The following is a 13,295-nucleotide window of genomic DNA, read 5'->3' as shown; positions in this document are numbered from 1 at the left end:
TTTTTAGGAAATAACTCATGTTATTTCCTGAAATTACAATAACTAAGGTACTAACTATAAAATTAAATTTATTGTAATTATAATGCCTCACGTGAAACTTGATATCTATAGGTCTCTAACAGGTTTATAGGAGGTATATAGAAACCATGGAATAACAAGCTCTATGGTAGAAACTTACATTTCACAAGCCGCCTCTTGTAGAGCGAGCCAGTAAGGGTTAGAATCGTCCACCGCGGTCGCCGGTGACTCCTCCACCTTCCTGATGAATTTCACCGTCGTGTTGGCACCAGTTGCCATTATCCACGACGATATCTGCAATCATTATGACAGTAGTAGTATTATAGCTTCATATCCCATAGAGATTCCGGGTTGGATGCCGGGTTAGGAACCATAAAGAAGTGTTTCTAAATTGTAGTTTCTATAACACTGATGTCCAAAAAGTGGAATGATCCATGTTGTCGAATGAGCAAAACATTCGGTTCGGGGGGGTTACTCTATATGACAAAAAAATAAGCTTCGGAGCGCTGCTGCGCTTTGCTCGTGGTATTAAACGTGCCGATTGCACAACAGCTATCGTTCGTTAGTTTTTCGTCAGTATAGAGTCCTCCAGGCGTCTACCTCTCCCCCATTAGGTATGAAAGTGACGGAATATAGAGAATGCTCCTGTGTCCTGCTCACACACATAAGAATTATTATCTGATCTGCTGCTGCGTAGATGGCTGATCTGATTGAGATTATTAATAGTATAATATCTTTATTGTACATAAATACCATAAATACACTTAAGATTACATTCTATCTAAGAACATAACACAATAGGCCTCTATCGTTAATAGAGATCTTGGCATGTATGCCGTAAAAGTAGTAGTAGTAGTAATATAATATACTTATTTATATATAATATCTTTATTCTCCTGTCATCGCTGCTATCAACACACCGTAATATATGTATTCCTGTAGGTGTAGGGGTTTAACAATACGAGTCAAACTTACCATTTCATCCATATCTGATGCTTTGGCAGTGATAGCTAATCGCATGTCGACCACGAGTCTAAATTCACTGGGAACGATGTTGGTAGCGATGCCACCCTGAAATTAATTTAAATTCGTGTTATTAATATTTGACCCGAATTGGTTGGAGCCATCCATCTATAAAGTCAGAAAATAAAGAGTGCAATTTTGCAAGTTCAATACCATACTACATGTAAAAAATAACGGATAAACTTTTTAAACATATTTGACCATATAGGTCGAAAATCGACAGAACGCTCGTTTAAATTATTTGTTAGTATCCCCGTTTTACTGACTTTATAATTATGTAGATGTCCTTTTCCTTTTTCAATGTAAAAGGACATCTACATCGTTCATCTATTATCATCTATCGTTCATATTGTAGGGTGCATAAATTTGAATAATAACAATATTCTTACCTGTACAATATTAACATTTACTGAAGTGAAGCTGCCGTCATCTTTCTCTAGACTATCTGATATTTTCATCTGGTCTTCTCTAAACTCCATTATTACATCCAGAAGTCTTCGAAGCTGTAAAATTAACATGGATTTATTAATTTTAATAAAGATTTTCATGATTAAATATGAGCTTAGCCTAAAATAATCACTACTTATACATTAATTAATTAATGTTATAATAGCATACCTTCACCGCTGCTGTATCCATTCCCTGCATTGAAGATCCATGTCCCGCCACTCCGCGAATCGTAAATTCCATTTCTGCAAAACGTACATTTCTTGTTAGCATTTTATCATTTCGTAAATTACTTGTAAAAAGATTTCTGATACTTTCCGCTCCAGTGGCCATTTCCTAGGCAGGAGAACGGTAATCTTTCATACTGTTGACATGTTCTAGGTCATATGCAATTTCACATACATCATTAATGCTTCATCACTTCGTCACATCACCATCATCGTCATCATCAGCCTCCTATCGCATAATATTGTGTCTAAACCTCCTTATAAGTGATGATTGAATACGTGGGAAGTGTCAGCTTTCGTTAACCTACCTGTTCCTACATAATTTCAAAATGTATAGTGTATACTCACGCCACGGTCTCTTATCCACGTTGGTGACTATGAGGGTGTCGTCAGTAGTGGGCAGTCCTTCATCCAGAGCGAAGCCCACGTTCAGCCGCTTGAAGTCTTCAGACCTGGCAAACGGGACCATGCCATCAAAGCCGCCGGTTTCTTCGTCTGCATAAACAAAAACAAAAGGCGATGAAGACTCCTGGCTATCGAAGTATTGCCAGAGGCCAAAAAAAAAAAAAAACTTGTAGCAAAGTTAGCGTTGTCGGATTCTACTGACTAAGGCCTAGTTTCACCATACTCTGTTCGATCATTAACACCACTTTAACATCATAACAAGAGATAAGTTGTTGGCTTTTGATATAAGTCTTAAGAATTTAAGCTGGACATGGCGTTAAATCAATGCTACGAGGTTTTAATGATCAAACAGACTACGATAAAACTAGGCCTAACACGTAATAAAATACGTTCCCATATCATACCTGGCATAAGAGTCATATGGATGGTCCTCTGCAAAGTTATGTTATTTTCTTTGAGTGTCCGTATCGCCTCTATGTACTCTATAGATATATCCTTGTCGTCCTGGGCCCCTCGCCCGTATATCTTGCCTTCATCGTCCATGTACGCCGAAAATGGAGGGTAAATCCAGTCTTCCTATGAAAACACATAGGTATTTAGCTTACTGAGGATTTTATTTGGGTTGCCTAGTACAGGAATATCTTAGTGCCTAGATAGGTATAAAAAGGATAGGTAACAAAATATCTATAAAAAAATTAAATTGTAATATAATAAAATCTTGCTCGTATAGTACCAATAGGTATTTTTATAGTTTTTTTTATATTTTTTATGTCCCTAAATATCCGCCGTTAAATTGATAACACACAAATTGCTCAAATTATTTAATGAACTAAAGCAACGTAGGTGGCACATGGGCAATTATCAACAACAATTACCTAATCAATTGAATAATTGTCTGGGGAAGGACACGTTCTTATGTAATGGTTAATCAATGCGCATTTGCAAGTATAGTTACAGTCATATGAGAAAAGTAGATAAAACGAACTTAGCACACAAAAAAATACTAATTTCTATAGGTACTCCATTGGAAAGAGACCCGTGACCCAGCAGTGGGTTAGGTCGTGATGATAGGTAGTTATCTAATTTTGGGCAGCGCAAAAGTCGGCCATAACTTAAATTTAAACATGGTTAATTGAGATTTAAACAAAATAAAAAAAGCATTTTAATGTATCGGAATAAAAGTTAAGTTTGACACGGTATTTGTCAAATGTTTAAACATCTGTTCAGACCCGCGTCTAGTCTTTGTGGTAAAACCGTGAAGGTTTCGGTAGAATTAAATTTATATTGCTCTTACAGCATCTTCTTTATGGAATCGCTGCACGGGTCTGTTATCGACGTAGATAAACGTCACTAGGTTTATCGCGCTCCGAGATAAATAAAGCTGGGGTGACGACTTGCTAAAGGTTATGATTGGATGCCGAAAGCTATAGATCCCATCCAGTGGCGTGGTTTGGGAGAGGCCTACGTCCAGCAGTGGACTGCTCTAGGCGGATGAGGATGGTGATACTTACAGGAACAGCCTCAACCACATCCATATGTGAGTTGAGCATGATGCTGGGCAGCGAGGAGTTGGCCCCCTCATACGTGATGACGACGACGGGGCGGCCTCCGGGAGAGTATACTGCGAACGGCAGCCCTAGGGCTTCGGCCTCGCGCCGCCAGAACTCTACCGCTTGCTCTGGAAGGGGTTGGATGTGGATGGGTAAGGCTGAGTTGCAGAAAGGGACTTTAAACCAATTTCAAACTTAAATGTACAGCTGCCTTGCTTTGACAGCATAGGGACAGAAAGATAGAAACATAGATTTAATGCCGACATTAGCTTATTGTTTCTGCACACAGACATCTGCAACTCAGCGTATATCAATGAAGTAGAGATGGCTTGTGAATAGTTTTTCAAGTTATATGGAAAGGGGTGGACCTTGCAGTATAGACAGCTTCATAAGTGGGTATTCTCTCTTGTACCTTCTCAAACTCACCAACTGCCACTTTATTCATTCAGACATTGATTGTTTTGCTAGTTTGAGAAGGCACAAAAGTGTAAAGCTACTGAAGGCGACCGTACAAGACTTAAAAGGAGAATAATTCATATATCAGCAATAAAGTAATCTTACTAACCTATATTTTCCGGCCGGCTGGTATCAATTTGTAGATATTCTTGAAACTTTTGAACGGTGGGGTTTTCGCTGTACGGTTTTGTCGTATCAATAGCACCAGCCAGTGTGTGTTCAAGCGTTGCCAATAATATCACAAAACACATTAACATAATAATATTCGCCATATTGGTAAGTTTAGTATCCGCAATGGACACAACACGCGTCTCTTGACTACAGAATCTGCAATGACGAATTCTGAAGTAACGAGTATCTATTTATACGTTTCGATCCTCCGACACTAAAAAATATTTTAGTTATGGTGCCTTGCGACCTTGTATTTTTTTGGGTTATATTTGAGAGCATCTTACCTTATATGTACCTATTTATTAGGTACCCATCTATATTTTTATTACAACGCACTATTTATATCAATATTTTATTTCAATTTTGTCAGAGAGGAACTTGTCTTTTGCCGAACGAAAGTTAGACGCGTCCCTATGAATAAAGGGACTCGTCAACTAGGTACTTATATGGGAATGGATCCGTAAGTAATTTTAATAATATGCAGTATAATGAGGGATAGACCGCAACCAAGTTTTTCTCATATTGAAAATAAGAAATTCAGAATAAAATTACAATAAGCAAGTACCTACAATCGAGGGGACAAATTCAAATATCAATGTGTCTTTGTTATAGGTAATATGCCGGAAAATTATGCATTATTTAGTGTTACTATGCGAGTTATTGAGACAATTCAGACAATACATAATACATTTTTAAATAACATTTATTACTTCGTAAGTTACTTCTAGCGTGGTTCTAAAATTTAGGTACTTACATCATTATTTATTATCTACACTGTTTCCTGTAATATTGCGCCAAAGAAGTTTCAAAATCATACTTATAATTAGGTATACCAGTCAAACAAACCTAGCATCCAGGTAAAATATGCAAATAAATGTTCCATAGGTATGTACTTACATAAATTATACATTTATTTTTAGCAGTTTTTCAGAATAATCAAGGTTTTACATGTTTATTCAGATATGTAATTAAATACAGCAGTTAAAATCTATAAAAGGTGATTCTTTTAGGCTATGTCTCATCATTGGCTTAGTTAGTAAGTATATACCTTCCATTATACAGAATGTTGCAAAAGAGGCAGGAGACTTAGGCCAAATCTCTGAATATATTTTTTGTAGTTTTTAAGTCATATAATATACCTACTTCTTTTGTGCCACGGATCTCGATAAAATAGTCACATAATAAATGTCATGTGTCCCAACTGTATAAAGCTTAGGCACAAGATGCCGCAATCTCCTTTGTGGCATACAAAGTATGCAGCAACCAGTTTGCCGACTGGGAACACAGCCTAATGTTTTGACAGCTGTATTCAATATTGTGATCATCATTATCGACCAAGTACCGTTTACGAGTATCATGATCTTACATCATGATGCGTGACAAAAGTGCTGAGATCGCGACAGATATGTAAATTTGCGTATCTGAGATTCCGCATCTTTCTAGCCAATCAATATGTTAATCTCGTGTTACTTGACAACGGATAACGCGCCGATTTTTATGCTGTAGGTTAGTTTGAGTGTTGTTAACGCAACGTTAACCATGGTAACAGAAATTGAGCCGTTACTCGTTGTCGTTAACAAATAACATTTTGAAAAATTTACTAAGTAATTAAAAATTATATAAAACTCATACCACTCCTATTTCCCGGGTCCATATTACACTTTCAAGTCACTTATACTTCTTCTTATTCACCTAGTCTTCTAATGTCCTTTTTAATCACAAAATGAACACAAAATAAACATTCACTTCACAGAAAAGAATGTTCACGAATCGAATATCTCTAAGCATGCCACTACAAACACACTCGCACGATGCTACAAACACGGGATATTGTTTAGAAATCCGGCCAGCTTCCTTTCCTGATGGCTGTCTTTGACAATGCCCTTTCAATGGTCCATTAACGAACAAAATTAGTCACTATGCCATCTAACTTCACCCTCATTCGCCTTTTAGTATCATCTTATACCGTTATTCGTCTTAAAGTAACGGCTTATAACGTTATTTATCTTGATGTAACGGCTTATAACGTTATTCATCTTGAATTATCGGCATAGACTCGTCTGCCGCGTCTTCTGTAGCGTTCGAGTCATTTTTAGCATTTTTGTCCTCCTTCACTCCAGCCACTTCATCTATAGCTGAATAGATTATTTTCCTCTCAATCTTGTTCAGGATTTTCTTGTCATGGAATGGATGCGTGTGTAGGTTGCTCCTGTTGACAAAAATATTTCATGATGAATCAGTGTTTTGCATTTTATTTATTTATTTATTTATTTATAAACATTGCAGTGATACATAGGGTACAGAAGAATTCCCACAAAACCAATATTTTTGGTTTGACTGTGGGTAAACGGTGACATTTTAATTAAGCTGTTATTTAAAAATTAACAAAATAAACAATGTATTGACTGTGTCAAGTGAGCAGTGCAAGGAAGGCACCACTCTCAATCATAATAAGTTTTAGGTATCGTAATAAGTTTTAAGTAAATGTTTTTTTAATAATGTTTTAAATAAAGATAATTTTTTCTCATTTTTAATACTTACCGGTAATTCAATTCATACACAGTGGCATGATGTTTTCGCGCATAGAAAGAGGAAAGAAAAAAAAAAGAAAGAAATATAATTTTTATTTGGTATAGGCGCGAAACACACAGAAAACCCGCTTCAAAACGTTTCAATACAAAATGTACTTACCTACATTTTGTATTAAAACGTGTTTTGTTTTGAAAAGTTTTGAAGCGGGAAGATGCCTGTGCCTTATGCGTTTTCTGTGTAATTCACGCATTAGACAGCCATATTGATTTACATAATAGAGGCGCCCTCTAGCGGAAACTGTCTAGCAACTTTTATCAGTCTTTTTTTGTTTGCTAACGACGCGACGGTATAGAACTTGTTCCTCACCTATTTATAACTATATTCCCCTTAGTAACAATGTAGGCGGGGCAGCGCACGTTCCTATAGTCCACGCAGCGCCAGCGCCGCACGGAGGCTCGATGGGACGTGGAGTGCAGGTTGTACAGGTAGCGGTTAAGTATCACTTGCAGGGAGCCCCGGGTTGAGACTGTGAACTGCAGGCTGGATACTGGGTCTGGGGGTGTGAAGAGATTGATTAAAAAAGGGTATAGTGCCACAAATCTGTTCCGGTGAGAGCTCACGTAAATGTCTTATATTTCTTCATTCTTTGATGTTAAGTTTTCCCGTAATGGTAATTTACCCTTGCGGTTTTAATAAACCCATCTAATCTATATCGATATGGATCAATTTAGTTAACTGTCACCGGAACAGATTGGTTTTAGTGAGTAAAGAGCCCTATGAGGGTGGTGAACTGAAAGATGGAAAGAAAGAAATAAGGATACGGCTCCTGGTAATCAGAGAGCATCATTTAGGTGGGCAAAAATGGAAATAGAGGCTGTGGTGAGTATAAAAAGCTCTGAATAGTAGAAACTATTATTAACGATTCTATGTACAGTATAAGGGCTGATGTGAGTCTTTTTTTTCTCCGCTATCACTAAATTAATGCCGCTATTCAGGTTTGCTACAGACGTAGATAAACGTCACTATATCGCGATTCACCATAAATACGGCGCTCGGATTGGTGGATTTCTCTTCGTTGATAACAAACCCGCGGCCGATGATTGGATTGGATTGGATCACAATCGACAGTGCTGCCGCAGTCACACTCACGTTTGTTGTCCTGGTCTTGCGTCTCGCTCGTGCTGAAGTCGGGCCGCGCGTCGTCGTCCGAGTCCATGCGAGTGTCGTCCATTGTGTCACTGGACTATACCAAACTCAAAACATGACGGTTTTAACATTTCTGCTGCCGCAGCACCGGTTTGTTATCGACTTAGATACACGTCACTGTATCTCGATTCACCATCGATTCACTATACACGATAAGGTTTGATGGAACGCGCATTTAAACGAGTTTCTCAACGTCGATACCGATCCCGTGTAGCGGCCATTGATTGGTGGCTCACAACCGATAGCAGTGTCTCCACTCACGTTTGTTGTCCTGGTCTGGTGTCTCGCTCGTGCCGAAGTCGGGTCGCGCGTCGTCGTCAGAGTCCATGCGAGTGTCGTCCATTGTGTCGGGGTAGTCGAAACTCTCCTCCTTGTTTATCAGCGCAGTCCTGGGTGTAAAGGAGTGTTTGGTAATTATTTGAGGCGATGGAGAATTGGGAAATTAGATACATATTCATGAGAGAAAATGAGAGAAGGGGGATGGGAAGGTGATTGATTTAGTGTGAGCTAATATATATTTTGATTTAAGATTCAAAATAGGCGATAAAGTAGCTATTCTATTCTATTCTATTCTATTCTCTATGGGGGTGTCAGTACCTGCACCTCTACCTGCACCTGGCCTCATAAAGTAGCTATGTATTGGAGAAAAAATACTTTAAATCAATAGTAAAAATAGTTACTGACGTTAGTGTAGTTGGTCCAGATTTTTTGAGGTGAACTTTTCTTGCCAGTGGCGGTAAAGATACCTGGAATGAATGGAATTCAGTTAAGTATCACATAGTATATTTCAATTAAAAAAAAATACTTTCAGTAATAACCATAACATAATTTATGATAATAGTATATGGAAAGCCATAATCTAAGAGCAAATTAATTATTTTCAGGGCATACCTGTTCTGTGCCTTGTTCGGTAGATATGGATAAGTGTCTGTTGTCTCCTTGTGAAACTGTTATTTTACTTGAATAATAATCTGAGTTTGCCTTGCTGCTGGACTGTAACAAAAATACATTATTAATTATTAAGTAAATACATTCTGCATCTGCACCTTTTTAGTTAAATTTCAATTACATTACAAGTTGCTCAAAAGTATTTCTTGTCCTATTTCGTAAATGTAGCTTCATCATCATCATCAGCCAATAATCATCCACTGCTGGACAGACGCCTCTCCCACTGTAGCTTATTTGTCATGAATTCATAATTATTAGTGTTTTAAACTTTTCTTATGTTTGATATCATGGAAGTCATTGTGCTGGTTCTACCTTTTTTGGCATAAGATTTTTTTGCCTAATCTCTTATTGCATAGTAACGTTTGGTCAAAGTCTCGTTACGCCGAAAATCGTATGGCATAAATCTCGTTTAGTAAAAAGTTATTTCGCATAACATTGTTTAGCCTAATAATGGTATGGCCAAAACTTGAATAGCCTAATAATGCTATGGCATAGGTTTATACAAAGTAATAATATTCGTTTGGCTTTAACTTTGACGGAGCGTCTCCCTACATAGCGCAAACTGTTGCCTTGTATTGTTTCCGCTGTTTGGAAAACGCTCCGCTCCGCTTCGCTGCGCTCCGCTTTGGTTTTGATGAACATGTGCACCTAACACGCTCCTCCTCGCTTTGCTCGTCGTCGCACCTATTTTTAGGTTTCGATCTCATGGGGTTTGTAATAATTATATTGGTCGTTAACTTTCGATTTTTTGATCATACAATATCGTGATTTTCGGGATGTAGGAGAAAAATACCACAATTTGTACATTTACTACATGCTTAATATATTATTTATTAAGATAACATTAGGAGAAACAAGATTATACATAGGTATAGACGAACATAAATTTGAGCAAACGAAACTTAGGTGTTCAAAGATTGTGCCTAAAGAGTTTTAGACGAAACGAGCCTTATGCCACATAAGTCTTGGCAAAGTGATGGTTCGGCCAAAAAAGTTTAGACCATACGAGTTATGCGAAATGAGTTTTGGTCAATAAAGATTATGCCAGATGAGCGGAACCCCATTGTGCTAGTGAGAAATCTCTTAATCTTTAATTATTATGTGTTCTAAATAGTACCTACATTAAAAAAAACTATTTGTTCTACTTACCACATTCTCTAACCCCCGTATGTAGAGTGCCTTGGCAGTTTTGATGAATGCCTGGAACTGCTCGGCCTGCACCACCACCTCCCCGGTGTAGATGTACTCCAGGATACTGCATAGCGTTGGGTAGGTCACATCCTGGAATAATTATATTGGAGTAGAACCTTCTTATGTTTAACAATATTGAATGACCATGGGTAGTTAACAACTTATGCCAATTTGATTGGCAGTATTGAACTGCAGTATTTAATCCTTTAACTATGGATAGCTAGATCAGCTTTAGTATAACTCTCTATAAAGAAAATTAAATACTTTCATAGTTGGAAACTTCAGGACTTTAAGTAGCAGAGCTAGGTTGTGATGTATTTACTACACTTTTGAAAACCTACAGTAGATGGTAGTGAAATGAACCTGCTTCTTTGGAGCGAGGAGCCATAGAAATAAGGAACATGTGAATCACGTGATATACTTGACTCAAGGAACCTCCTTTCTTGTTCCCAAAAAAACGAATTTTTTATTAAGTAAAATAAGATTTTTTAAAATGATGTGTTTTTTTTGTACAAATAAAGACTACCTTATTTTATGTTATCTAACTCACATTTAAGAAGATGACTGGATGCTGGCACGGGGCGGAAGTGATGAGCTCCTTCAGGTAGGGGCTGGCCAGTGCTATCAGCATCTGGTGCACCTTCACTATGTGTCCGTCCGCGGCCAGAGTCATGTCCACAAACTCACCATTCTGAAATCAAAGGTACAAAATGTTTATGCATTCTGTATACCTTACATCTTGACAGATTCTGAGCAGTTCATCAACAGTTGGTTGTCCCACAATTAAGTAACGTATCGTTCTATTGGTGGGACAAGCGACTGTAGATGAACCGTTCTAAATCTGTCAATTTATTATCTGAGATTAAAAAACAGACTTTAGCTAGTTGTTTATAACTTTGAGTGATAGTTCCAACCCATATCCTAAGCGGGGAGATTACGGCAATAAGTCTAGGAAGCCCATGTTCGGCTATGGTCCACTGATTGATACAGGCAGTATGTTGTTGTTTATCGTTGATAAACAAGAATATTTCAATGTAACCTCAAAAACCAGATTAATTAATCATAATAGTCTGGTGCTTGGCGGGGTAAAAATATAAAATATAAATAGCTTATAGATAGAATTTCTTATGATAAACTTACCTGTTGCAGGGAGCTGAATCCGTTACAAATATTGGACTGATACGAGTCCCACGAAAGAGAGAATTGAGAGTTGGCCATTTTAGCTGGTTAGTCAAACCAACCACCTATTGAAAACCACGGAGACAAATTTGAAATTTAATTGCGATAAATGATTTATCCAAAGCTAGCTAACAACGTTAAATAAATGAATTAATTTCATTGAAATAAAACACCGAATACCACAACAACACGGGCACAAACAGAATTGAGGTGTTGCCAGCTTTACATTCCACATTCCACGGTAGTGTTTTTTTCCTCAGTGATTCCACGATGCCTTTGCTAGCATTTATTTCTACTGAATGGTGTGCTGTGGCAAAGTTCCTGGATTTGATTCCCAGCCGCGGCAGATATTAATTATTTCAAGACAGATATTTGTACTCGGGTCTTGGGTGTTCATATGTAGGTATATTATGTATAAATCTGTGTGTATATCAGCTATCCGATACCCATTTTACAGGCTCTGTCAGATGGCTGTGTGTGAGATGTCCAAAATATTTTTTATTTATTTTATTTTATTTATTTATTTATTTAACTAAAATTGCACAACATTACAGTAAATACTAATTTGTTATACATTTAACCTTAAATCTAAAATAAGTACAATAAAAATAAAATAAATCAGCATAAAGACAACTTCTTCAAACAAATTTTTAACAATGACTATAATTTAACTTATTCCTATCTTACTAACGATAACATATTACCTTGACCTTTGTGAATTCACCCAAACTGCAGTTATATAAATCCACACTCTCATTAACTTTATTTAATAATCTTAAGGCCCTAGTAAGGGGTGCCTTCGCTAGCAGGTTGGTCCTGGCTGGCGGTATGCTGAGCAGCCGGCCCGCGCGGCGCCGCAGCCCCCGCGTGCCCTCACTCGGCACCACCAGACTTATGTTCTCCAGCACTGCGGGGTTTATCAGCCAGCCTCTTAACACCTTGAATACAGTTGTTGCTAAGGCTAGGTCTCTCCTAGCCGCTAGTGTTGTGTACCCTACCATCCCAATGACAAATAAGCTTGGATATAGCAACGGGTATCCGAGATACACTCCATATAACTTAAAGTATATAAATCTTAAAAACTTATTCTGTATTCTCTCCAACATTAAACTATATTTAGCTTCATGTGGAGCCCATATGATTGCGTTGCACTCTAATTTACTCCTCACTAATGCGTTGTACAATGCCTTCACAGCACTTATATCTGTAAAGCCATGGCACCTACGGAGCACAAAACCTAAAATTTTGAAAGCACTTTTACACGTGTCTACAATGTGATCACGAAAAGATACGTCCGATGAGATCCGGACTCCCAGATCCCGCACCGAAGTGACCTGCTGCAGCGCGGCGCCGCCGGCCAGTGTGTACTGGCGCTGCCGCGGGGCGCGCGCGCGGCTGAAGGAGATCTGCATGCACTTCGATGCGTTGAAATGCAGCTTGTTCTCGTGACTCCACTGTACCACTCTATCTATATCCCCCTGTAGCCGGTCGCAATCACCCTCGTCACCAATTCGTAACAACAGCTTGAGATCGTCCGCAAACAACAGGCACGTGGCGTCCCGTACGATGTTCGGAAGGTCATTAATCATTATAAGAAACTCAAGGGGGCCCAGGTTGCTACCCTGACTTACTCCCGAGTACGTGCAATATGGTTGCGAGTAACTGCTGCCAAATTGCACGTACTGTTTCCGATTATCAAGGTAGCTACTGAAGAAAGTTAGTGAATGCGGGGTACACCCGATGGCAGCTAGCTTATTCAACAGCACATCATTATCCACGGTATCAAAGGCCTTCCTAAAATCAAAATAAGCTGCATCGACTTGTACCCCTGCATCCACTAAAGGAGTGACATAGGACATGAAGTGAAGAAGATTACTAGAAGTACTGTGGTTTGGTCTAAACCCATGTTGACATTCAGAAAGATGACTTTGTATTTCATTAT

At 38.3% G+C, this 13,295-nt stretch overlaps 1 protein-coding gene across 1 annotated transcript; it reads right to left on the bottom strand.

Moving 5' to 3' along the window:
- Nucleotides 1-159: 159 nt before the first annotated feature.
- On the bottom strand, nucleotides 160-11,574 carry LOC105392298. Its single transcript, XM_048624441.1, has 16 exons — nucleotides 11,315-11,574; nucleotides 10,725-10,865; nucleotides 10,133-10,264; nucleotides 8,927-9,028; nucleotides 8,720-8,781; nucleotides 8,297-8,424; nucleotides 7,196-7,382; nucleotides 6,328-6,506; nucleotides 4,236-4,484; nucleotides 3,632-3,798; nucleotides 2,525-2,696; nucleotides 2,064-2,210; nucleotides 1,660-1,733; nucleotides 1,431-1,544; nucleotides 994-1,089; nucleotides 160-312 (listed from the first exon to the last, which is right to left on the bottom strand). The coding sequence occupies exons 1-16, from the start codon at nucleotides 11,390-11,392 to the stop codon at nucleotides 175-177; spliced, it is 2,166 nt and encodes a 721-aa protein (XP_048480398.1). The 5' UTR covers nucleotides 11,393-11,574; the 3' UTR covers nucleotides 160-174.
- Between the last annotated feature and the right edge of the window lie 1,721 nt (nucleotides 11,575-13,295).

This window comes from Plutella xylostella, chromosome 12 (assembly GCF_932276165.1).
Source record: "Plutella xylostella chromosome 12, ilPluXylo3.1, whole genome shotgun sequence".
Lineage (NCBI taxonomy): Eukaryota > Metazoa > Arthropoda > Insecta > Lepidoptera > Plutellidae > Plutella > Plutella xylostella.
The sequence above is the reverse complement of the archived record's forward strand: the minus strand, read 5'-3'. Positions and strand labels throughout refer to the sequence as shown.

Bases quoted from the DNA above. Each gene is read 5' to 3' on its own strand.
- LOC105392298 (XM_048624441.1), bottom strand. From the start codon at position 11,392: ATGGCCAACTCTCAATTCTCTCTTTCGTGGGACTCGTATCAGTCCAAT. The intron at 10,866-11,314 runs GTAAGTTTATCA...CTTTGATTTCAG, and splicing joins GATTCAGCTCCCTGCAACAG to AATGGTGAGTTTGTGGACAT. The intron at 8,782-8,926 runs GTATGCCCTGAA...CATTCATTCCAG, and splicing joins CCGAACAAGGCACAGAACAG to GTATCTTTACCGCCACTGGC.